Source organism: Columba livia, chromosome 27 (assembly GCF_036013475.1).
Source record: "Columba livia isolate bColLiv1 breed racing homer chromosome 27, bColLiv1.pat.W.v2, whole genome shotgun sequence".
NCBI classification, from domain to species: domain Eukaryota; kingdom Metazoa; phylum Chordata; class Aves; order Columbiformes; family Columbidae; genus Columba; species Columba livia.
In genome coordinates this window covers 2085756-2110204 of record NC_088628.1, presented here as the reverse complement: position 1 = coordinate 2110204, position 24449 = coordinate 2085756, and the positions used below count along the sequence as shown (strand labels likewise).

General features: G+C 47.2%; 1 protein-coding gene across 1 annotated transcript in view; it reads left to right on the top strand.

The window, feature by feature from the left end:
- The window catches only part of MLLT1 (MLLT1 super elongation complex subunit), a 29224-nt gene extending 5276 nt beyond the window's left edge, over positions 1-23948 (top strand). The window contains exons 3-12 of the mRNA XM_065042247.1: positions 704-786; positions 8980-9123; positions 10562-10687; positions 12119-12664; positions 15921-16008; positions 16761-16872; positions 18047-18146; positions 18315-18386; positions 19601-19672; positions 20022-23948. Coding sequence (XP_064898319.1) covers positions 704-786; positions 8980-9123; positions 10562-10687; positions 12119-12664; positions 15921-16008; positions 16761-16872; positions 18047-18146; positions 18315-18386; positions 19601-19672; positions 20022-20150 — 1472 coding nt within the window. The 3' untranslated portion in view covers positions 20151-23948. The remainder of the gene's footprint in view (positions 1-703; positions 787-8979; positions 9124-10561; positions 10688-12118; positions 12665-15920; positions 16009-16760; positions 16873-18046; positions 18147-18314; positions 18387-19600; positions 19673-20021) is intronic.
- The last annotated feature ends 501 nt before the right edge of the window (positions 23949-24449 follow it).

The following is a 24449-nucleotide window of genomic DNA, read 5'->3' as shown; positions in this document are numbered from 1 at the left end:
TAGCAGGGCAGGGTGAACTGAGGCAGGAAGCACGTAGATTAACTTCTTAGAAACGATTTTGTCGTGGATGTTTGTGCAGCAGCGGCGCTGTGACCTTAGCGGCAAACTGCTTCACCTTTCTCCATTTCCTTGTATATGTGCAATGAATAGCAGCGCTCACCTGCCCTTCGGGTGAAGCCGTTTGTAGTGTGGTTGTTACGTAATTGTGAAGATTGAAGAGTGTTTCAAGTGAAAAAAAAAATGAAATCTTCTTGTATGGTATAATGTTTTGATTAATTGGTGTCAAAGTAAATTTTTCCCTTACTGTAAATTGCCACGTTCTGGGTGTTTGCCTTTTTTTTTCCTTTTTGCAAGACAGCTTGAAGTGGCGGTTTGCATTGTTGTGGAACAGCACTGAAATGTCATTGTATCTGCCTGCAAAAGAGGGGGAAGAATCTCATGGAGACTCCGGCATGGAGCAATTTATGTTTCCATGGGAGGAGCTAAGAACAGGTTTTCATGTTCTTAACTAAACCTCTGACCACCATCTTCTTTTGGTGTGTTTGTGGTGGTTTTGTTGTTCTCTTGTTTGTTTGAGTTGGTTTGTCAGGGTTTCAAATGTGTCTTGAATTCCAAGCGGCCCATTTCTCATCTTGCACCTCTTTTTTGGTTACAATCTAGCCGCGTTGTATTCCAAGTTAACATTTGTCTGTTCTCTTTGCAGTGTGCAAGGAGCCCCCTTACAAAGTGGAGGAGTCTGGCTACGCAGGCTTCATTATGCCCATTGAAGTGCACTTCAAAAATAAGGTAGAATCTGATTTCTGGTCTTCTAATTGTTTTGAGCTGTGCCAGAGCCTGAAACTGCCTGACAGAAAGACTCTGAATTATGTGACTGGTTTATGTGTGTGTTTTTTATTAGTCTAATAAATAGAATTTAACTGGGAGTTGGAAGCTCCTGCCAGACTTCAAAAGAAAGCTTTTGGATTGTATCGAAAGGTGATATCAGGACAGCGCGATGGCCCGAGAGATTCTGAGCAGAGGTTGTACCATTTGTAACGGGCTGCTCTGGAGTGGGTTATATTAAAGCAGTTGAAAATATCTTATGCAAATAGGAAAGTAACTAAGCATAAAGCACTGATTTTTATGAATATTTGTAAATAATGTGTTGACTGGCAATATATTAAAAATGATTTTTAATTTGCAGTCTTATCAAATTAATTGTACGGGTATAAAATTTGCATGGGCCCAAGACAAAAATCTGCATTTATAGGAACAGGTATTTACAGCCATGTTAAAAATATTGTTGTTCTGATTCAGTACTCTTCCGAAAAGAAAACACCAAATGTTTTTAATCTTAAGATGCGTTGCCAACAAGTATAAGAAAGTTGGACGTTGGGATTTATTGCTTGTTTTAAGTCTTACCACAGAGGTCACGTGCTACGTGACTTGAAGGAGGTTGTGAAAATAGGGATTTGGGCCCTTATGTTCATATCAACTCTGTTTCAGTTAAATTGTTTTCTTAAACATGAATACTAAATCCTTCTGGTTTTGATTACTACTGAAATACATTTAAAAAAAGGTCTGCTTTTTATTCTTAAGAGGGAACCTAGATAACCTCGAATTTGACCATTAAATCACATCACTACAATGTGTGCTCTCATTCCCACCCCCTCAACCCTCCGAGCCGTAACCCCAGGTTTTGTCGACAGTAGATTACATAAAACAACCAAATTCTCTTTAAATTCCCAGCATCCTTTCCACGGTACCTCCCCCATATATATCTATAGTTTCCTCCTCGTCCAGTCTAGCACAGTATGGCGCTGTCATTTTGTGAATAATTAACGTTTTAGTTTGGTTTTTTATGGCCGTCCACATTGCTCTGACCCCACTTGATGAGTGTAACCAGCCAGTGATGCCACTGAACCGCAAGGGCGCTCGTCTGGCCAACCTGGGAGTGTTTTGCCCACAACTGTTTTTTGTGAAGAGAAATGGCAGTTAGGGTCCCAGGGATGAAAGTTGTTGATAGAAGCAGCTTTTTTGGCAAATGCTGAAAACTACGAGCTGAATGCAAAAGAAACTCAAAACCTCAAAAGCTTAAAAGTAGTTTGACATCTGGTGGCTTTGCTGAGGTTTTGGATGGAAATCAGGAAACTCTTTGTGCTGCACGTCGACTTAATTCAGGTTCAAAATCGACCTTTACGTTCCTGACCAAAAAATGTGAACGTGTCCAATGCTGATTTCTTGGAAGGGCAATTTCTGATGACTGTGATGGGTGAACTGTGTTTTGTTTCTACCTTTTTATTTTTCTTCTCCAGTATTTTTTTGGTGGGTGCACTTGTTTGCAGTGACATCTGCGTTCATGTGCTTTGTTTCTCTTTGTCCCTTATTCGTATAAGAACATGGAACTGGCAGATTTCTGAATCTAACTTGGTTTCACACCCACTGGGGTCATCACTTCTCATTGTTTCTGTACACACGTGACTGCGCGGTTATTCTTTCCAGCATTAAGGGTGGGATGGCTTTTATAAATAAGGGAAATAGGTGGTCTCTGTTCTTAGTGGAAACAATGGAAGTAGCACTTAATTTCACAGAATCACAGAATGTCAGGGATTGGAATGGAACTTGAAAGCTCCGCCCCATTGACCACAACTCTCTGGTTTCTTCAGTGAGTTCACAGTCCACCTCACTACCCGATCATCCAGACCGCACTCCCTTAGTTTAGCTGAGTCCAGTTGGAGGCCTGTATCCAGTGCAGAGCCTCAGGTGTCAGTACTGGGGCCGGTATTATTCAATATATTCATCAATGATTTGGATGAGGGAATAGAGTGACTGTCACAAGTTTGCTGGTGACACCAAGCTGGGAGGAGTGGTGACACTGGAAGCTGTGCTGCCATCAGAGACCTGGACAGGCTGGAGAGCTGGGCAGGGAAAAATGTAATGAAATAGAACAAGGGCAAGTGTAGAGTCTTGAATCTGGGCAGAACAACCCCAGGTTCCAGTGTAAGTTGGGGAATGACCTATTAGAGAGCAGTGTAGGGGAAAGGGACCTGGGGGTCCTGGGGACAGCAGGGTGACCATGAGCCAGCACTGGGCTCTTGTGGCCAGGAAGCCAATGGTACCTGGGGTGGGTTAGAAGGGGGTGGTCAGTAGGTCAGAGAGGTTCTCCTGCCCCTCTGCTCTGCCCTGGGGAGACCACACCTGGAATATTGTGTCCAGTTGTGGCCCCTCAGTTCCAGCAGGACAGGGAACTGCTGCAGAGAGTCCAGCGCAGCCACCAAGATGCTGGAGGGAGTGGAGCATCTCCCGTGTGAGGAAAGGCTGAGGGAGCTGGGGCTCTGGAGCTGGACAAGAGGACACTGAGGGGTGGCTCATTCCTGGGGATCAACATGGAAAGGGGGAGTGTCAGGAGGATGGAGCCAGGCTCTTCTGGGTGACAACCAGTGATACAAGGGGCAATGGGTGCAAACTGGAACACAGGAGGTTCCACTTGAATATGAGAAGAAACTTGTTTGGGGTGAGGGTGGCAGAGCCTGGCCCAGGCTGCCCAGGGGGTTGTGGAGTCTCCTTCTGTGCAGACATTCCAACCCGCCTGGACACCTTCCTGTGTAACCTCATCTGGGTGTTCCTGCTCCATGGGGGGATTGCACTGGATGAGCTTTCCAGGTCCCTTCCAACCCCTCACATTCTGGGATTGTGTGATGTGCTCCCCCATTCTAGCAGGTTTTTGCTGATCTGTGCCGTCTCAGTTGAAACAAGTGGCAAAGGCTTTGGGATTTGTTTATCAATGCATGTTTAGCTTTGTAAAGGTGAGAAGAGAGAGCGTTTAAAGAGGGAGGGAACTGCTCTGCACGGGCTGAGCTCTGCCATGGTTGGCTGCATTTTTTTCCACGGTTTAAGCTCCTTTCTTAGCAGTTTCCTTTCCCTGTTCTCATTTGTTACTAGGCTGATAAATCGTGGTTATTGGAGCCAGTGTACTCTTTGCTTTGGCTGCAGAAATGTGGACCTGCTCACTGCTAAGGAAGACTAAGAATGGCTTAAGAATATTTTTAATGAGCTCAATCAGGGATTATTTTTTAGGCAACTTTGCATAAAACCGCCCCTTACCTCTTTGCATTGGAGTGTTTTGTTTGTTTGCAGCAGGACAGTCAGTGCTCGTGGCCCCGCTGAAGCTTTTGGTGCATTTTTGTCACACAGGGAAGTGTCAGAATATTCAAAAAGAATTCAAAAGGTGCAGGAGCCTGGTTTTATCCTCTACAGACACAGTCATGCCTCGTTGGCTTGTGTTTGTCCTTCCTGTGCTGTAATTCAGCTCCTCGATAAGCAAGTGCTTTCTCAGTCCTGTTGTTTGAATTACAGGGTCTATATTTTGCCCGTTGCTGTGAACCGGGAGGTTTGTGTATCCGAGATGCCGTGTTCTATACAGGGTGCAGGATCCGCAGGCTCGGACGGGACCAACAACCCCCCAGAGCCTTTTCCTCTGGAACTGAACCCGAAAAACGAGCGGCAGGGGCTCAGCGGGGTGAACCGTGAAGCTTTGGGAAAGCACGGTTGTCTCATGATAGCGAATCATTTGGGATTGTTGGACTGAAAACGTTAGTGTGCTATTTTTGTGTTTAAACTCTTTGTGTTCCTTCCTGTAATGAGGGCTGCTGTTGGTGGCTTCTGGTGCTCGAATCAATACAAACTGGTCAGCTGGTTTTTTTACTGCTCTTCCCTCTCCTTCACTCAATTTCAACCATCTTGAAGCTTTTCTCGTGGCCTCATTGTTGTCTCCAAATACATCTCTTGTAGTGGCGTTCATTGTTATCTGGAGGCTGTAATGCGAGTGTGACTTTGGTATTCATCTCCTGTTACATTTTTTGCATCCTAATAAAATTAGATCAACCCCCCTTTCCCCCAGCAGAGCTAAAGGTCTCGTATCCTTCCATGCTATTCCGATGTGAGGCAGATTATATTAATGCGACATGGATAGGATGTTGTATTAAAGTCTCTTTAAAGATGCTACCACCTGATTTCAGTGCTAGAGATAAAAGGCTTCCAGTATTTACATAATGGATACATGTAACGTGGGCTTTTTCTGGAGGTGATAAGGGAAGAAAGCGGAAAAATCTGTTTGATTTTTTTTTTTCCAGTTAGGTTCAAAATCAAAACGTGCAGTTTTTATTCTGTAATATTTATAGGTGTGGTACATCAAATACAGAGGAAAACACTGGAGAAAGGAAAAATTACTTGTTTTGAAGTAGGTGCTCAGTGCAGACGTTGTAGGCGGGTTGCGCCGATGGCAGGACGGGTGGAACGGGAGGTGAATTGGTGGCAGGATTGGGCCGCAGCAAAGGCTTCGGCTTGTGCAATGCTCCTCGAGAGCCCGTGTTTGCATGAGACACTGGCTTTTACTGCACACATCGCTGTGTTATTGGGGCAACACCTGCGTAGGTTTGGGGAAAGGAGGGGAAGATTTAACCTGTTGGTATTTATTTAGTTTTGCTGAAAGGAGGAGTAAAACTTGTCATTTCGTCGAGCCTTTAAGTGGAAGCGTTTGTCACTCCCATTTTTTATGCCTGTTTTGTGTTATCTTACCAAATCTGTAGCACTTTCTTTTGTGTTGCTGACAAGTGGTTAATATATATATATATATATATATATATATATATTTTACTTTTTCTGTTATAACTTAATACATCTTATCAATTATCTGAACAGGCTTTTTTAGTGTCCGAACCACCCGGTTGTGTTATTTCAGTAGCCGACCAGCATGGTGTGTTCACGGCCACCTCCATACGCTGGACAAACCGCAGTGCCTGGCAAGGAGGCGTCGAACGCAGCAGCTTTACCGACCATACCAGCATCATATCATGTATTTGTCACAGCTACTAGATTCTTAAACACTTGTGTTTGAGCATTGAGCATATTTCCCTCATTTTCAAACAAGGTAATAGCGTTCAGACGGGGGAGAGTTCCAAAATGCTGTTTGGTTACTTCGCTTACCCATGTGGAATATAAGATGAGAGTATTTCATGGACTTGTTAGCAGAGTGTACCATAAGGCTACTTGCTTTAAAAAGAAACGAATATTGGGCTATTCCCTTTGAAATGTCCTGTGTGGGAGCGGGTGGAACACCAGTCAGACGGGTTGGACGAGCTGGAAGAAGGGGGTTTCATTTCTCTGGACGTTATGGATAAATGACTCTGTCGGGCTGGATGTTGGAGTTACTGAATAACCGTGAGCTTCCTCAGTGTGCTCCCGTTTTGTGGAGAATTTTGGTTTATGGCTTTCTAAAAGTGATTTATGAGCTTCATGCGCACGCTACCAGTGAAATTCTGATTGGTGTTTAAGTGGAAACGGGCACACCCTGCCTTAAAAAACAGGACAAGGAAATTTTAACAAAGACTTTGAAAAATTCCTCCTGTTACAAAAAGAACTTTAACCCGTTACTTCAAAACTCAGAAGGAAAATGAAGCAGTTTCAGTGTGTTTAACAATGCAGTGGCAGACAGGAAGCTGAAAACACTAACAATAAAAGTGTAACGTTCTGAGCTTTGGAGATTGGGGGTGGAATAGGGGGGTTTACTGGATGGAGGGACAGAAAAGCTTGGCCGTAGCTTTGTGGTGCACTTCCAGTTTCCTTCTTGGGCATTGTGAGATTGAAGGGGCAGATAGAAACTGAGCTTCTTGCTGGGAGATCCCAGACCAACTTAACCGTTTCATGGCCAAGTTGACCACCACATTTTAATCTGGATAACCGCAGTATCTACTGGTTAGAAATGGGTGTGATCTGTGCTTTCTAAAGCCTTTCTTGGATGTTCTCGGGGACAAAATATCCACCAAAACTCGCTCCCCTTTTCAGTGTTATTTGTTGGAATCAAGGGCTGAGTATCAGAAGATGGATTCACACAAGAGTAAAGCTTGCCTTACACTGATAGTTGCTACTCAAGCCTGGACTTAAGCTTGTAGGCTGAGGAAGTACCAACCCTGTGTTGCAGCTCATAGATCCCAACACATTATTTAAAAGGCTTTGAAGTGTGGATTCAGTGTGGCTTTCCATTGAAACTTGAGGATGCAGACGTCCAGATTTTCCTCCTCCTCTCACCCCCCTTTTTTCCCCTCCCCTCTTAATGGTCGTTTTGAGGGCAGAACCTTTGGGGAGGACCGGATGGGTTAAGCTTTGCGGGTGTTGAGCTGTAATCATTAGCTGTCAGGGAAGGCAGTAAAGGAAAGAATGTTTATTTGCAGCTTTTTTGCTTTGAGACTTTTGTACTGGTGCTTTTAGGAGCGCTGTAATCTTAACTATTCACTGGGGTGGGGGCTTCAGACGGCCTGAGGCGATACAAAGGATATTGTAATGACGGCGGGCTCGGCTCCCAGCGCCGTCGGGATCTCGGAGCTGGAGAAAAATCACATTGAAAAATGGTTTTAACTTTGCAAAAAGCGGATGCTCTCGTCAGCAGACCTACAGTAAATATTTGGGAGCTTCTCTATATATAAAAAATGAGATATGTAAGATAAAAGGGGAATTAGTCCTTCTCTGAAAGCAAACAGGCGGATGACAAAGCAGAGTTGTGATAACATGAATAAAACCTGCTTTTGCTAATATATCCAAGATCAATTTCTTCTACGTTGCAAACTAGGAAAAGCATTTTAGAAACCATCCTTAGCTCCATTTGGATTTCTGTTCGCCCTTCATTTAAGTTTATTAGACTTTGAGGGCCCCTCTCCAGCTGCTGTTGGAGCCCCAGCGTCAGCACACACACGCTAATGATTCACTTAATGAGAATGGTCGTAGCAAGAGACGAAAATGACTGTGTGGTGTATTTTGCGAGTATTTTTCTACTTCTTGCCTTTGATCTGTTTTAGCAGCCGTGTAAACCTTTCAAGCGCGCGTGGATTCTTCAGGAGTTTCCAAAATAGGGTCTGAAGACCCTGATCCTGGTCGCATGTTCTTGCTTCTATGTGTCTGCGTAGATGTTGCCTTCCCCTGTTTTGACTCCTGGGGGGGGCTTAGGCTACTGATTTTGATATAAACCAGGTGCGGTTACCACACTTTTTGTTATTAAAGGTATAATTTGTACAAGAAACGGCTTCTTTAGTGACGTTCGCGTCCAGCAAACAGCAGGAATCTGTGTAGTCTGGAGCCTGTTTTCAACAAACCTAAGGGCTTGGGCTGGGAGACTGCAGCATCTGTTCCACCCAACAATGCAACGGCACCAGGAGATGGAGCCGCTGGGTGGACCTTGAAACGCATAATATGAGATAATACCCAGCAGTGTCACCATCAATATTCGTAATACACAAGTAGCGTGTGATATTTGCAGTTTTGGGGGAGAAAAGGGCTTTTTGCAGTAGTTTTTGCAGATGCAGAGCGTCCGCTGTGCTGCGGCAGGTGGAACGGAACCAGCGAGGCGCAGCTGATCCCACCGTGCATGCAAACTCCGCGTTCCAAAAGTGCCCTTGGAAGGTTCAAAAGCCCGCGGTCTCTTCCCATTCAGCCTCTGCAATGTGCATATTGAAAAGGATTTTACCAGGCGAGTCAGCCTTTTACCGCCGCATTTGATCTTTTCTCAGCGTCTGCGGAGATGCTGTGAATTCAGAAGTTGTTCATTCTCTAAATAAAGGATTATGCTTTGCTTAATATTGATACGTATAGTGGAATAGCTTCCCAAAGGAGATAGGATCTGAATTGAGTGAAAGACAGAATCGTGGTTAAAGCTTCTGAATCCGCTTTCCTGGGATACTTGAACAGCTTTCAAGTGACAATTTCCAGCCAGTATCCTTGTCCGTGTGTTGGTTTTGCAGTGAGAAGCCATGCCTGAGTTTCTGATCAACAATATGTTAACACTAGGCCCAAATAGTTTATTTTCTAGCTCTCTGATACCGTGAGGAAAAACTGAACGCAGCACTTACTTGGCACTTCATTTGGGGTTTTCAGGAGTGACCATTTGAATCCTCCGCCTTAATGCACTCGCCAAACTTGTGCTGTTTTTTGCAAAGCCTTTCTTGTTTTCAGGAGGAGCCGAAAAGGGTTTGTTTCACCTACGACCTGTTCTTAAACCTGGAGGGAAACCCCCCCGTGAACCACCTGCGCTGCGAGAAACTGACTTTCAACAACCCCACCAAGGAATTCAGACGCAAACTCATCCGGGCCGGAGGGGTAAGTGCTGTGGGGACCCGAGGAGGTTCCGCTCCAGCGTGCGCTGATCTCCTTTTGCTCTGGCTTGCTATTATTTTACCCACTGCTTTCCACATTTCTTTAAAGGATGACCCAGCCCCTTTTTACCCCTGGTTACATGAAGCAGAACTAAACCGTTGCCTACGTGATTGGTGGTGCTTCATTTTTAATTGAAATGTGACCATTAATATCAAAAACCCCTCTGGAAAAGGATCCTGTGTGGACGTCGCATGTTGTCTGTCAGTTACGGTTTTCTGCAGCCTTCCAGTGTGTTCCTTACTCATTTTTGCCACAGAAAAGCTCAATACTCAACACTTTCTCATCAATATATGTCGTCTATACTTGAGGTCACCTGTCTGTGGCTTAGACAATAAAAAAATCAAGGAAAAGCTTAGAATTCAGAGCAAAAATGGGTGTGAGAGGAGAAAAACAGAGACACCCTTGAAGGCACAATAGGATATGTACAGTGGATGAACTTATTTCTGGGTGAGCAATATTCAGTGATAGACTAAGGAAGTGAGAACCACAAGATGTAGGCAAATTAGCATAAACCACAAAGTGCATGACGTGTTTAACCAGGCAGCAAATGTCGAGACTGCATTTTGAAACACCTACATATATAGTAATTATTGTTATATTCTGTTCAAGGGCTTTATTCAAGATGGTCTTAATTGGGGGCAAAATTTTCTTATGGAAAAAACCCACATTTCTAGCCTGAAAAATTAACAAAGTGAGAAAAGACACGGGGAGGTTTGACCCTAATAAATCTGGAGAGTGGCGCGGGTTGCAGACCGCTCCGTGCGGATCTTCCAGGCTGCTCCGTGCGGATCTTCCTCACTGTGTCAGGCACAAGGAGAGCGCCTGTTGCAGCCCCGGGGCAGCTGGGACACCATTGGCTTTCTCAGGTTCTCACAGCACATTATTGTGTGTCCGATGTACCGAGGTGGTTCATCTTTGGTTCTGACCACAGGGAGGTAAGAGGGAAAGCGTTTTGTGGAGCTCAGCGTTAAGATCTTGTCAAGAGAGAGACCCAAGACCTGCGTTTTTCTTTTCCCCCGAACAGGTGAATTCAGCTTCTAAATTGATGAAATCTTGCTCGTTCCTTCTGCATTTCTCTTGTGCAGGATGAGAGCGCTTGCAGCAGAACACGCCGTCCTTGTCCAGCGCTTTATTGCCTGCTTGTGCTCAGAATATTGGCGTTCCCTTGGGGAAAGATACTTGATATTGCATGTTGCCTTTCATTCTTTTGGTGCTTTTTTGAGGAGTTGCCTTGAAAACGGAGAAAATATCTTTTTATGGCCTGTAAGCAGGAGGAAAAACATTCAAAAGATGAATAATAGTGTGTTAATTGAGCCGAGTGACTTAACATAATCACGTTAATAGTCTGTGCGACTTGTACATAGTTTTTCTTCTTGACTAGGTGATGGTAATGCCAGAAGGAGCAGAGACTGTGTCAAGGCCCAGTCCCGATTACCCGATGTTGCCCACGATCCCGCTCTCTGCCTTCTCGGATCCCAAGAAGACCAAACCGTCCCATGGCTCAAAGGTCAGTGGAACGTCCTTTGGTGTCACCCTCAGGTGAAAAAGTCTCTCAGGACTTGCTGCTAAGAGCTTGTTTAGCAGCTGTTTCTGTCTGCTGCTCATTCCAAAACCTCCTTCCCTGTGCTCTGTGGTTTGCCAACTAATGGTCTGGAACTTATGATAATTTAGGAGACTTTTGAATGGTTTGCTAGGCTTCTCCCCAGGGAAATTTTGAAAAGAAAACTCAGTGTCCAAGACTGTGAATTTTTGGTGAATCACATCGTCCTCCTGATACTCTATAGCGGATCAAGTGGAATGGAGTCCACCTTAAGTGTGATGAAGCTGGTGTTGTGTAATTCTACATAGGAGAACCAATCCACTAGCGGTGTGTTTTGAAGCAGATTACATACACTTTATCGGCCCAAACGGTCCCAAATATTAAGAGCAATTCATTTTATAGTGTAATTAAATTCTGATATCCATTTTCTTCAGGGCTCTATAAGCACTGCTGGCGCTCTGGTCATGCTCTCTGATGCTGATGATATGAAACAGAGTAAAGATGACTTATCTGCCAGTGGCTGATTTAATTTTGGTCAGGAATTAAGCATTACAGAACGCGGAAGACAGAGCAAAGACGACGCGCTCTGACATGAGCTCTGGTGAAAATTGCCGGTAGCTAAAGAGCAAACAATCTCCTGCTTCTCTTCCTCCCTGTTGCCCTCAGAGCTGCCTGTGCGTTTGCATCTCAGCATGTCCAGTTCTCACAAGACCCACTTTTTTCAGTATTTTGAGTTCATATATAATTTGCAAAGGGAATTAATCCTTCTGTGCGTACCTGACTCTTGGGATGGGCAGGGTCCCAGTGGTTGGTGTCTTAAAGCTCTTCCAAGAGGTGATGAAATGGCTGTTGATATCAGACGCTTGGGCTCTCCTGCTTGTGGGACACTCGCTATTTTTGTCAAGTTGTGACGTGGTCCATGCAGTGAGTTGGGGGCTGTGCTGCAAACATAACTCGCATTTGCCATAGATGTGATTTAACCTTCACAATTTCCTTTAGTTGCTGGGTTTTTTCCCTAAAACACAGTCTGAACTATAACACTGTAACACGGCTTGAGTGAGTTTCCTCTTACCTGGCTTCAGACCTTAATCCCGCAGATTAAATCAGAACTAAACATCCATAGATGTTTATAGATCTCCTTCTATAGACCACAGAAAGGAACAGGCGTTTGTGAAGTGTTTCATCCTCTCCTAATGTAGATATTTAAGTGCCCGCTGTCACTTTGTGTCCATCAGCTTTGGGAAATGGAGATGTCTGCCTCGGAGGTAGGTGAGTGCATTAGGCGTGTGTGGGTGGATGTGTCTACGTGAAACAAAAGCGGCAGGGTGATTTATGAGAAAGCATTTCAAGAGCTTCAGTTTCATACCTTGCTTGTGTGTCTCTGTTGTTGAATTTTAGGATGCAAACAAGGAAAGCAGCAAGGCATCTAAGCCACACAAAGTAACCAAGGAGCACAGAGAGAGGCCGAGGAAAGACTCTGAGAGTAAAAACTCCTCCAAAGACCTGGAAAGAGAACAAAACAAGCCTTTGAAGGACTCCTCCAGAAAACCAACCGAGAACAAACTGCCTAAGGAGGAGAAGGCGCCTCCAAAAGCTGCTTTCAAGGAACCAAAACTGGCGGTGAAGGAGACCAAACTGGAGAACACTTCTCCGAAGGGCGGGCCGCAGCCGGAGCTCAAGTCTTCCAGCAAGAGGCCGTCCAACGTGGAGTCACCAAAGCCCAGCGCCAAAAAACAGAAAAAGAGCAGCTCCAAAGGGGTGAAGAACATCCTGGGGACGTCTCCACGAACCTCGTCTTCCTCATACCCAGAGAAGAAACAAACCAAGGAGAAGATGAATGCCAAAGTGGAAAAGGTAAAATCGGAAAGTGAGGCCAAGGAGATCAAAAAGCCGGTGGAAATGGACGAGTCCAATTCAGAGGATGAAACTTCTTTCAAGTCAGAGGTGAGTAGGGATTTGTCCTTCACCAGAGTGTTTAAAGATGCTTCTTAAGTCTCTGCATGAAAAAGGTCTTGAAAAGTATTCTTTCAGATAAGATAGAGAACCAGACTGGCAAAAGCTTGGGCTGGGTTGTATCTCCAATAAAACTCTTAATTGGTGGTGCTGCTGCTGTTCTCCCATTTCAGATGCGCAGTTCTATTTAGACTTATCTGCAGGCACTGACCTACAAGCCAGAGCCGAAGGTGATGGTTCCTTGTTCATCCCTTGCAGTGACATTTATAAAGCCAGAGTATCGTAGGTGCAGATACGCTTTCTACCCGCTTATGATAACGTGATGTTTTGGAATGTGATCTTAATGGAGAAAAGGAGGAAATAATTTCAGCAAACCCTCATCTCCGCACCCGCCACCGGCCCTCGGTGTCCTAAGCATCACCCGGCCCTTGGGACTCGCCGTGCGGCTCCAAGCTGATGGTTCTTTAGCCTGTTCCGTGACAGAACTTGAAGCTTGAGGCTCAAACTTTAAGGCATTGGTGGAGACCGAGCTCCTTTTCCACCCTGGGGGCTGTTTTGGGTCCCAGCGCTGCTGTTCAGTTTGCCGCTGGGTGCTGGTCCAGCCGGCTGTGATCTGCGTGGTGAAGCCACATCACTAAAGCGAATGAGCAGCTGGAGGTGGATCAGAGCCCGGAAACTCTTAACTCAGCTTGGCTGCCGCAGCCAGCGGGTTGTGCAACGTGCTCGGGGCTGCAGCTCCGCGCCTGCTCCCTGTTCGCGTCTTTGCAGGCTGCTGCTGAGAGGATCAGTCCCGCTCTTGGTGCTGCTGTGACTGCAGCGCTGCAGGAATTCCTCCTTCCATTTTCAGCCCTGCTAAAAGTTCGTTGTCCATCCTTATTTCCTTGTTTTTTTTCCCCTTCCCCTCTCAAGCCCGGTTGGTTCCCTGCACTGGCCTCATGCTTGGCTGCTGAATCGCTGGTGCTGACAAAAGGGAGAGGCTGAGATGTGGGGGCAGGAATTGCTTTTTCCCCATTGTCGGCATGTGCTTTTGGCACATGGCGGTGACAGGAACGGGGCCTGAGTGCGTGCAGCCCCCGGAACGGCCCAAAGGGCCGAGGGGGTCGTGGCAAAAGGAGAAATGGGAGTCGATAAAACTTCCAACATATGCTTCTTGAGCGTATTAAGTCATTTTGCAGGAACACCTGCCAGATTATCAGGAATGAGGGTGTTAGGTTTGAATCTGTACTCGAGACGCAAGAGCTGTGCTGCCTTATTTTGAAAATATTGCGCTTTGATGTTGTAATTTTTCTAAAGAAATAGAGCTGCTGCAATGTGCCAAAATACCATTATATATACTGTTAAACTATGCTGCTTTGCTACTGGATAATTGGCAATTAGAATACCCGTATTTGACCTTTTTTTTTTTCCCCTGCATTCTTACAGCTGAATAAATGGAACTTAACAACATTTTGGTGATAAATTATAGGGACAGGTCATGTAGGGATCAAAGTCCTGCCGCTGCTTTCACTTACTAATGCCCAGAGCTGCTGATGTGCCTCTGTCTACCTGTTCACAATGTTTTTATAGTATTAATGCTTTCTGTGATACAGTTTGTTGATCAGTGGGAATGTGTGATCCTTAAAATAGATCCTACTGAGTAACAAAAAAACCCTTTATTGTAACAGCGGCTGCTGCTGTCAGGGAGGAAATACTTGAATTAGTCTTCACTGCCACCTCGTGGGCCCTGGAGACAGAGCGTGCGGCTGCTCTGGAATATCTGGTTCATGTTAAAAACGGGACAGGCTGGAGAGCTGGGCAGGGAAAAATGTAATGAAATAGAACATGGGCAAGTGTAGAGTCTTGAATCTGGGCAGGAACAACCCCAGGTTCCAGTGTAAGTTGGGGAATGACCTGTTAGAGAGCAGTGTAGGGGAAAGGGACCTGGGGGTCCTGGGGACAGCAGGGTGACCATGAGCCAGCACTGGGCCCTTGTGGCCAGGAAGCCAATGGTACCTGGGGTGGGTTAGAAGGGGGTGGTCAGTAGGTCAGAGAGGTTCTCCTGCCCCTCTGCTCTGCCCTGGGGAGACCACACCTGGAATCTTGTGTCCAGTTGTGGCCCCTCAGTTCCAGCAGGACAGGGAACTGCTGCAGAGAGTCCAGCGCAGCCACCAAGATGCTGAAGGGAGTGGAGCATCTCCCGTGTGAGGAAAGGCTGAGGGAGCTGGGGCTCTGGAGCTGGACAAGAGGAGACTGAGGGGGGACTCATTAATGTTTACAGATATAGAAAGGGTGAGTGTCAGGAGGATGGAGCCAGGCTCTTCTTGGTGACAACCAGTGACAGGACAAGGGGCAATGGGTTCAAACTGGAACACAAAAGGTTCCACTTAAATTTGAGAAGAAACTTCTTCCCGGTGAGGGTGGCAGAGCCTGGCCCAGGCTGCCCAGGGAGGTTGTGGAGTCTCCTTCTGTGCAGACATTCCAACCCGCCTGGACACCTTCCTGTGTAACCTCATCTGGGTGTTCCTGCTCCATGGGGGGATTGCACTGGATGAGCTTTCCAGGGCCCTTCAACCCCTCACATTCTGGGATTCTGTGGTTCCTGAACCCCGTTTCTGGAGGCTGTTGTTAGCAGCAGCTCAGTGTCTTGTCTCGCTCTGAGTGCTCCCGGCAGTTCTGCCGGGTGGGGAGTTGGTTTCACTGCAGTTCGGCTGGTTGTGTTTGCACAATAAACTGGGAGCAGTACGGGGAATCCCTCAAAGTGGTGGAGAAACAACTGGTTTGGGGCTGTAGTAATAAATTTGAACAGATTTTGGAGGCAAGCGAGCTAGTTAGGGCAGGCATCCTTTCCAGGGGTAATCATCAGCACGAGTTGTTCACAGGGAACATTGGTGGGTTGCAATAAATACCCTTTTTAAGAGGCTTTGCTAATTGCTCTGGGTTGTTTGCCAGTCATCTTTCCTGTTTCAAAGGAAGGGGTTTTTCACTTTGACGTTTTTTAGATGCCGTGTTTCATCACTTGAGGCTATTGGAAACCAGTGGCATGGGAGGTTTTGGCGGGAGGCGTTTGCGCTGGGCTCCAGCCCGCCACGGTTCACACAAACGTTGGCTTTATTCACCTTGCATTTTGTGTATGTTCTGTAATTCAAGGATGCCGATGTGTGATGTTGTACAGTGCTCAAATGCTTCTGTCTCGCTGTGCTTTGTGCTGGTTTTGCGGATTAGAAAGGTTAAGATTCTTTTTCTCTTTTTCCCTTTTATGGGGGTTAAGTCTGTCCAGTCCAGCCCTTCCAACTCCAGCTCCAGCTCCGACTCCAGCTCTGACTCTGATTTCGAGCCATCTCAGAACCACAGTCAAGGTGTGTTGCAAGAAATAAAACGTGTTCAATTCTTCCTCTCATAACCTTAGAAGGCTCATGAGAATTAAACCTGTTTTCCCCGCACCGTATCGAAGGCTGACAGATTTTCTTGTCTGCAGCCACGTGTTGAAGCTGTGACGCTTCAGCAAGAAGAGGCAATAATGTCGTAGTGTGATCATGAACAAGTATTTTTCTTGGTTTGACAGTTAATTTATGAGTAGAGTATCTCTCTGGATTTGGTTCTTTCCCTGTTGACTTTGGTTTCTGCCTCGGTTTATAAATGTGTTTGCTGCTGTTTGATCTATAGCATCACCAGAATATTTCTCCTCCAATCTCATATATGTTTTATTAAAAATTATAAATGTAACATTAATCACTCCACCAGTGCGTAACAGCTGCTTTTTCACATTCCTCTGCCGATAATCCACAGAGATACAGTGGCAAAAGTAAATGTTCTAACCTTATAGCAGATGCTGCGTTTCTACAAATGCTGTCCCTTGAGTGACATTTAAAATAGTCCCCAAACGCCTGAAAAGTGGGGCCTTTTGGTTTCATTTCAGAAGAGAGCGGGAGGTTTGGGGGGGGTTTACAGCAGTTGTAAAGTTTGTCAACTCAGCTTTAGTTTTGGAGCCGGAATATAATGTCTCTTAGCAATGTATTTGTGCAAAATGCAAACAGCGGTGACATCGCGCAGAAACGTTGATGTATCTTAAGGAGAGTCGGTGCTGAATCGCTCTGTGCCCCGTTTCCAGGTCCCCTGCGCTCCATGGTGGAAGATCTGCAGTCGGAGGAGTCGGATGATGACGACAGCTCCTCCGGAGAAGAGGCCGCGGTCAAAGCCAACCCGGTCAGCCGGGATTCCAGGTGGTAACAAATCACGAAGATGGGTTTGTGTGGGTTTGCCCGGCGTGTGTTTGGAGGGAGGAGTTGAAGTGATGGGGCTAAATGTGAGAGGAGGAGGGAAAGGGCAGATGTGTGGAGTATTTGGCGCATGGGGACATGGAGTCGATGTAAAATCAGAACTGGGTGAGGAGAGATCCCCAGAGCCCAAGGAAGAGCCACCGGGCCATGGTGTGTGTTGAGCTTGCAGGTGTCAGGGACTGAGCCCCTTCGAATAATCACCTCATCGTCACCCTCAGATCTCCACGGAGCCGAGCGGCACGGGACGCTTTGATCTGCAGAGATCAGAGACGGGTCAGCACCTGCGCTCGTCTCGGTGCGCACGATACGAAACCAAGAGGTCTTGGTCTTTGCTGACAGTGTGTCCTGACTGTTGGTTACTTGGCTCCTAAGAGATCTGGTGAACAACGTTCCCTGCTGTAGTGAACGGAAGCAGTTGAATTTCATCCTTCTCCCCTCAGGAAACGCTGTTGTAGCCAAAGCCTGGAGTCTCAGGTTGAATATTTGAAGAGACAGCAGCTGCGAGTGTCGAATGCTGCTTGTGTTCACCAAAAAACAACCAAAATATCCGGTGTTGCACTCTGTCACGATCCACTAAACAGGAGCGGAGACACTTGGATGTTTTTTATACCTTTAGGGGATAGGTAATAAACAGTTTTTCAAGCTCATCAAAAGCAGGATACCTGCTGTCATACATCTGTAGGGCCACAAGAGGAGTGAGAATAAGCAGGAAATCTCAAAGGTCACAACAGCAACACTAAATGCGTTTGTGTGCCTGTGTTCTCAGCCAAGGAGTCCGGAAGCCTCTTCCCCAGGTACTTGGGGATCTTGGAGTGAATCCCCCAAGTGAGCAGTTGCTGTTTGGGAAAATTGGGTGGTACTTACTCAGTTGTTCTAAGGGGGCTTGTGGATGAAAGGGCTGAACTGGTGTAACCGAGAACCTGCCTGGGGACTGGGAGGTGGCAAAGGCGACGACAGCTGGGAAAACATGGATTATTGGAAATTACCACCCTACTGCTTCTCCCAGGCTGTTTAATCATCTATAATAAAGAGAATTTCACTGAACTCTGTGTGGTCCAGCTGACAGCTGAGGCTTTTGTTACCTGCTGATGCTGATTCTCTGGCGCTTGTTTTTCAGACTGAGCCTGAGTGACAGTGACAGTGACAACAGCGCCGATTCCTGCCTGCCCAGCCGGGAGCCGCCCCCGGGCCAGAAACTGCCCCCAGCAAATAACAAGGTAGCGCATCCTCCCTGCCCATCCAGCACTGCGTTCTGTTTTGTGCTCGGTCCGCGGTGCCAGCTCTGACTTGCATCGAGTTTTCCCTATTTCACTGTCTTCATCAGAGGGGTCATTTCTCTCTCTTCAGTGATTTTGGTCCCTGATGTTGATTTCTTTTACCCTCAGGCATCTGGAAGGAAAAGCCCGGAGTCTTGTAACAAGCCAGAGAAGATCCTGAAGAAAGGAACGTACGACAAGGTGTGTTGGAGGGTTTGCGTGTCGCGGAGCTGGTGGATGCTCATTCGGACCGGCCTGGCCTGCTCACGTTGTTCTGTCTCAGCAGGTTAAAACTTGTGTGTAATGAAAACCAGGTGTTGAAAGGACCCATGTGGGAGAGTGACACTGCACAAACTGTCTGTAGTAAATAGATGGACCCTCTGGTCATTTCTATATGCAAAGTGTTAAGATAGCTTTATATATTTGCACTTTGTCCAAACCCATGGTCTGGCTGCTGCTGCGAGTGACACTTTGTTAGAAGGCAGTTTTAATTTGTAAGAAATGAAAGATGATTTGCTGCTCTGCTGTGCTGGGTCAGTTGAAACCTCTGCTCAGTGCACTTCCCCTGTTTTGCCTCCAAGGAAAGCCGAGCAGCGACCGTGCTCACAGAGCGCGGCCAACGTGCAAGCAGGAAACCCCGAGTTGTCCATAAAGTTCTCCTGCTGTGATTCTTCTTTCTCGTAAAGAAATCAATCAAATGGGATCGGAATACTTTTCCTTGAGAGTAACCGAAGGACGAGGCTCTCGTTTGTGTTAACGCTTTTTCAACAGGAGAATACAGCACAGGTTAATCACTTCATATCAGGTCTAAGAGTGATTTGGAGATACTTGTATCTGAGTCTCCTCGCTACAGAATCACTGTTACATGTAGCTGAGGTGGCTTCTCTGAGGCAAAGCTTGCAGGTAATAGTCTTATATTAGACTAATTAATAAACAGAGAAGGGGACACCCTTGAGACCCTCTGAGTGCCTGAAGTACCATCTGCTTTTCCCACTGGCAGAAGTTCTATCAAAGACAGCGGGGCTCCCAGCCAGCACAGCATTGTTGGTCACTGGTGAAGATATTTTGAGGTAATGAGTAGCTCATTAGTACAATCCGTTGATGCAGAACTCGCACCAAAGTTCACCAGCACGAACTTCACCTTGCTGAGACCCTCGAAGCTTCTGGCCGCTTCGTAAAGCTGGTTACAAGTGTTTAATGGTGTCATTAAATACTCTTGCCGATGGTTTTCAGATCATCTGCCTTTAGTCTCCCTGTATGTGATAAGGCTGGAGGAGGCAGTAAAACCATAGGGAAAGATTTGGAATAGGAACACATCTGAAAGGGCCTCGAGTCCCTCTGATCCTCGCTTGGAAAGCGGCTGTGGCGGCCGCCCAAGCGCGCTGAGTGTCAGTGTCTGTCCTGCTCCTTTCCAGGCCTACACGGACGAGCTGGTGGAGCTTCACCGGCGGCTCATGGCCCTGCGGGAGCGCAACGTGCTGCAGCAGGTACGCACCGGCCGCGGCTCCTGGGGCCTCTCCCTTGCCTGTCCTTCGTGCTTTGAAAGGGAAGATACCTAGAAAAACCAAATCCGACGTGCACGCGATGTTTTAGTTGGAGAAGATCCAGAAGCGCGGTTTGCGCATCTTTCCTCCGCTGTCCTGGTAGCGGCCCCAAAGCTCTGGATCTCATTTAAAAGGCAGGAAACGTGCCTGGTCCGGCAGCAGGAAGAGCCGGTTTGTGGTTTTGGGAGGGAATTCGGGACATTCGAGGGGAGCAGCGGGGGGGTCGCGCTGCGTCTGCTGTGCTTCAATCTTGACGGGCTCTGTTCATCCCGCTTGTCTCCTTTCCGCACAGATTGTAAACCTCATTGAGGAAACCGGGCATTTTAACGTCACCAACACAACCTTTGACTTTGACCTCTTCTCCCTGGATGAGACGACCGTCCGTAAGCTGCAGAGCTACTTGGAGGCGGTGGCGACATGACGCTTGGCGTCGCAAGCAGGCTGCTTTCCGACCCGGCGATCCCCTTGATTGGTACCAGGAAACGAACCCACGGAACTAGGCCTTCTTTTCCTCCTGCTCCACCCGAAGCACTGCCTTAGAGAACAGCCATGCTCGATGAATGCACAGCCAGCTGCACTTTCTTGTAGGCTTCAAACAAGCGCCCGTATTGCTGAGTCTGTCCTCCCCGGCTTCGTCGTTGCGCTTGGGCGCCGGTCCCGAGCGGAGCAAGAGACGTGCTGCACTTAGCTGCACAGCGCGACCTTTTTTTGGTTTTCCTCTAAGAACCTGTGTTTGAAGAGCACGTTTTCAGGCGTCTCCGAGATCTGAAGAAGTGTGGATGGTGTTGTTTGTCACCCAATCGAGGGACCAGCCTGCGGAGAGCTCCCGCGAGTCCCATCTCCTCCAGCTCCGCCAAGAAGCGTCCGCGCTGCGTAAGCAAAATTGGCTTTTACAAAGCTGAGCCGAGAGACTGATGACAAGAGGAGCTTCCGGGGGGCCCTGCTGCTCCGCTGCAGCGGGAGAAGGGAACGGACCCCAGTTTGGATGGCCTGCGAGTGAGCTGTGCCGCGCTTCGGCACCGAGCGCCGCGGGGATTCGGCATCGCGGTTCGGCTCCCGGCAGAGACGGTCCGAGCTCCCCGGAGGCCTCTGGAACCTGCTGTCCCCACCGGGGTTTTGAGATGTCTTGTTTGTTGATCTGAGCTCCTAAACAAAAAGTCTCACTCCTTTCAGTCTGCTTTAACTGTAATAGGACTACGAAACTGTAAGCTGTATATTTTATATATATATATATTATATATATGTATGTACTGTATGTATAAGAAGGGCCTAGTTGGGTCTTATGATCTTAAGGGTGTGTTTTTTCTGTTAATGTTTTTTAATGGCTATGGCAGGGGAAGGGCGCTTAATAAGATTTGACTTGTTTGTTCAAATTGCCTCTTGTGGACAGTTTGTAGTGTCTGAAAGCTGAACAGCAAACTTCAGAACGTTTTGTGCTCTGGAAGGGACTCACCCGTCGTCGTCTCATTTGTCAGTGTTTAATAACTTTGCCAAAATACATGATTAGTTTTGCTCTGTGTTCTCGAAGAGGAATCTCCTCCAGTGGCCCCTATAGTAGCGGCCGTACGTTGGGAAAACCAAAACAAGGGAGAAAACGCTGGTTTAAAAGCCAGCGCGGTCAGGTTCGGTTCCTCCTCCCTCTCCCACCCGCTGCCTGTTCCAGAAACAGCAGGAAACAGTAAACACTAATCCACAGTCTTTCCTGTATTATATTTCTCGTTAAAGTAGCGTTGACTTGCGAGTGTTGTGAGGAAAGTCCCGGAGCTTTCATCAAAACCCTACTACTCCCGTTCCCTAAAATTCAGTATTTTGTTAAACAATTGCTCAGTTTTTCCAATTGGCGCGGAAGCTTTTGCCAAACGTTGAGTGGGCAGCGGCGCGGGGGACCCGTCTGTACACGAACAAACCCCCCGAACCTGCGACGGGCCGGCGTGGTGCCCGCGGTGCCCACGCCCAGTCGCTGTCCCTGCTCCCCCGGAATCGCGTCCCTTGTTTTGGGTTACCCCGTCCTTTATCATGGAAATGTTGCAACTAATCAACTGAAGTGGCAATATGATGATAAGCTTGTTTGAGTTGGGTCATGTTGACCTGATTCCCATTAATTTTGTCTTCGTAACATCTTTCATGTGTCGTGTGTGTGTATATATATATATGTGTATACATATATATATATATATATATATATACACACATATACATATATATAAAAAGAAATCAAGCTCATGCCAGGTGCAAACCCTGTCACACCAGTGATCGCAGCTGTTGTTCTTTCTTGATGGACGATGCCAAGCCCGGATGGAACCCCGAGTGCAGACGGACGCAGAGAAGGTGGAGGAAGAGGAGGAAGAGGAGCAGCCGCGGGGCTGCAGAGGACGCACAAGGTCCCTGAGTGTCACGCATCCACCCATGGGTACGTGCGAACCACTTGTGGTGTGCGGCACGGAGGAGACAAGCCTTGTGCGGTCACGATGGCCCCAAACTTGGTGGCCCTGGGGCTGGTGACGCTGTGTCCTGTCCCCATAGCAGCCGCGGTGGCCAGGCCGAGACCTCCTGAGGTCTGTGCCTCCTCTCCCCACCTGGGTAACTCACTGTGTCACCCATCCTGGCAGCGTTTGTCCTGGGGCTGCGTGGCCTCCAGGTCACCCCCGAGGGGTCCGAGGTGCCACCTCCTTCTGTCCCCAAGAGCCGGGTGGTCCCGCTGCTCCCACTGATCCACAAACACGTCCGGAGGGAGTTTGAACGGGCTGGGAGCGCCCGGGCCCGGCGGCCACAGCATCGTCCTGTCCTGGAACCGACTTTATTTGTGAAGTCGAATGAGCGTTGATAGGAATTTTGTTTGGTTTTTATAAGAAGTATTTTACACATGGATTTTTTTAGCCTGTTTATAATCTCCTTGGAAACCTGAGCTAGGATTGTTCCCCCAGCAATAGTTCTTCTCCATTGTGTGCACATGCTGATTTGTTACTAAAAGGTTTCTTGCAAGTACTTAGTTGTTCTACAGAGTTGTTGTTTTTCGGGGTACACGGTAGCGCCGGGGAGCACCGGAGGAGCGGCTCTGCAAACCCAGGATGCTCGACGCGGGGCCTCGTCTCGCGTCCCCTTCCAGTTCCAAGCGCCGAGTTCCCCGTGTAGATTTCTAGGCTGGCTGAATGCTGTTCTGAACATGCCGTGTACAGGTATTTGTGGATCAAGTGTTTGTTCTTGTGTCACTCTTGAGAGCATGGATGGATTGTTGTACTCTAGAAGGAGGCGGCAGTGCTGCTGTCAGGTCTTCGAGGATGTGTAGTAGCTTGCGTTGTTTAAAAAAAGGAAAAAAAAAAAAGACTTCTAGCCATAATGGTTTTTATTTCTGAGTAAATGGACAGAACTCTTACTCCTCAGTGTCCTTCACCGTGTTGCTGATGGGTTCGGAGTCGCTGAAGCGAATCATGTTGGAGGTGAGATCAGGACGCGGCTTTTCCTTTGCCCTTGGCCTCTGGGCCAAAGGGGGATCAGGAGTGTTTTCCTGTTGTCTTGGTCTGCGAACGTTTGAAGCCTGATCACTGACATTTGCTATTAAAGATTCACCGAGTCAACTGCCGCACGCCGACCCGGCCGAGGAGCGTTGGCCACGCGGTGCCGAGGCCGCCGGACGTGCAATGACTTGGCCGCCGGTTCCACGGTGGGACGAGCGAAGCGATCGATGCAACAATCCAGAAGCAGGTTTTTTATTTCATATCTCGTCAGATCTTGGAACGGATTTGATGGCGAGTGAGGTTTAAAGGTCCCATATGGAGCTCGTATGGCGTGGCTTCTCCGGGTCGCCGCTTGTGTCCGCGGGCAAGTATTGACTTAAATAAAGATGAAAACCCATCGGTATTCGCTTTCCTGGGGCGCGTGAAAATAGCCATCAAAACCTGACAAGATGAGTTTGCACTCCTAAAGAAAAACTGTAAGTACTTCAACTTCTTCTAGATGATTTTTAACTGTATTTCTGCCTAGAGCGCGAGGTATTAAATACCTCGGCACTTGAGCATTTTAAAAGTTGTGTTGGGAAAGGAAATCCTTCGCGCAGCTGTAAGAAATTCAGCTCACTTCAAGATGAAAAAAATCATGTTTGTAATATGTTACGGGATTGTTCGTCCTGAATTTTAAGCTTTTTTTTTGGTAAATTTGTGGAATTATGGAGGAATTTTCTAGAAAAAAAAAAAGTGAAATAAAGTAAGATGGAAAAGTCCAAGTTGGTTTGTGTTTTGCTTCTCCACCCCATTGAAGTGCTGTGGGTTGGGGAAATAGCTGCTTGGCCATTGGGGGTTGAATTTGGGGCCTTAAATCCCGCAGTAGCGGGATTTAAGGCCCCAAATTCAACCCCCAATGGCCCAGATGTTGAGTTGGAGTTGACTGTTGTTTTGCAAACAAGAGAGAGTTTATTTATTAGACATTTGAACTGCAGAGGTGGCTCTGAGACCACAGATGGTGCCAACCTGCGTTACCCTTCAGCACAGGGAATTTCTCCGAGCTTAGATACGGAGTTTTAGGTTTAAAATGCAGCGCTGTTTGTGTTTATAGCGCAGGATCCATCCCCTTGTGCTGCTCCTTTGCCAGAGGATGATTCCTAGTTTGAAATCAGAAGCGATCCTTCATTTACTGGGGGATTAACAGGCACTGGGTAGACTGGGATTAACCTTATAAAACCACATAGAGACCAGCAAGAGCTTCTGGTCCCCTCTATTGGGTGAAC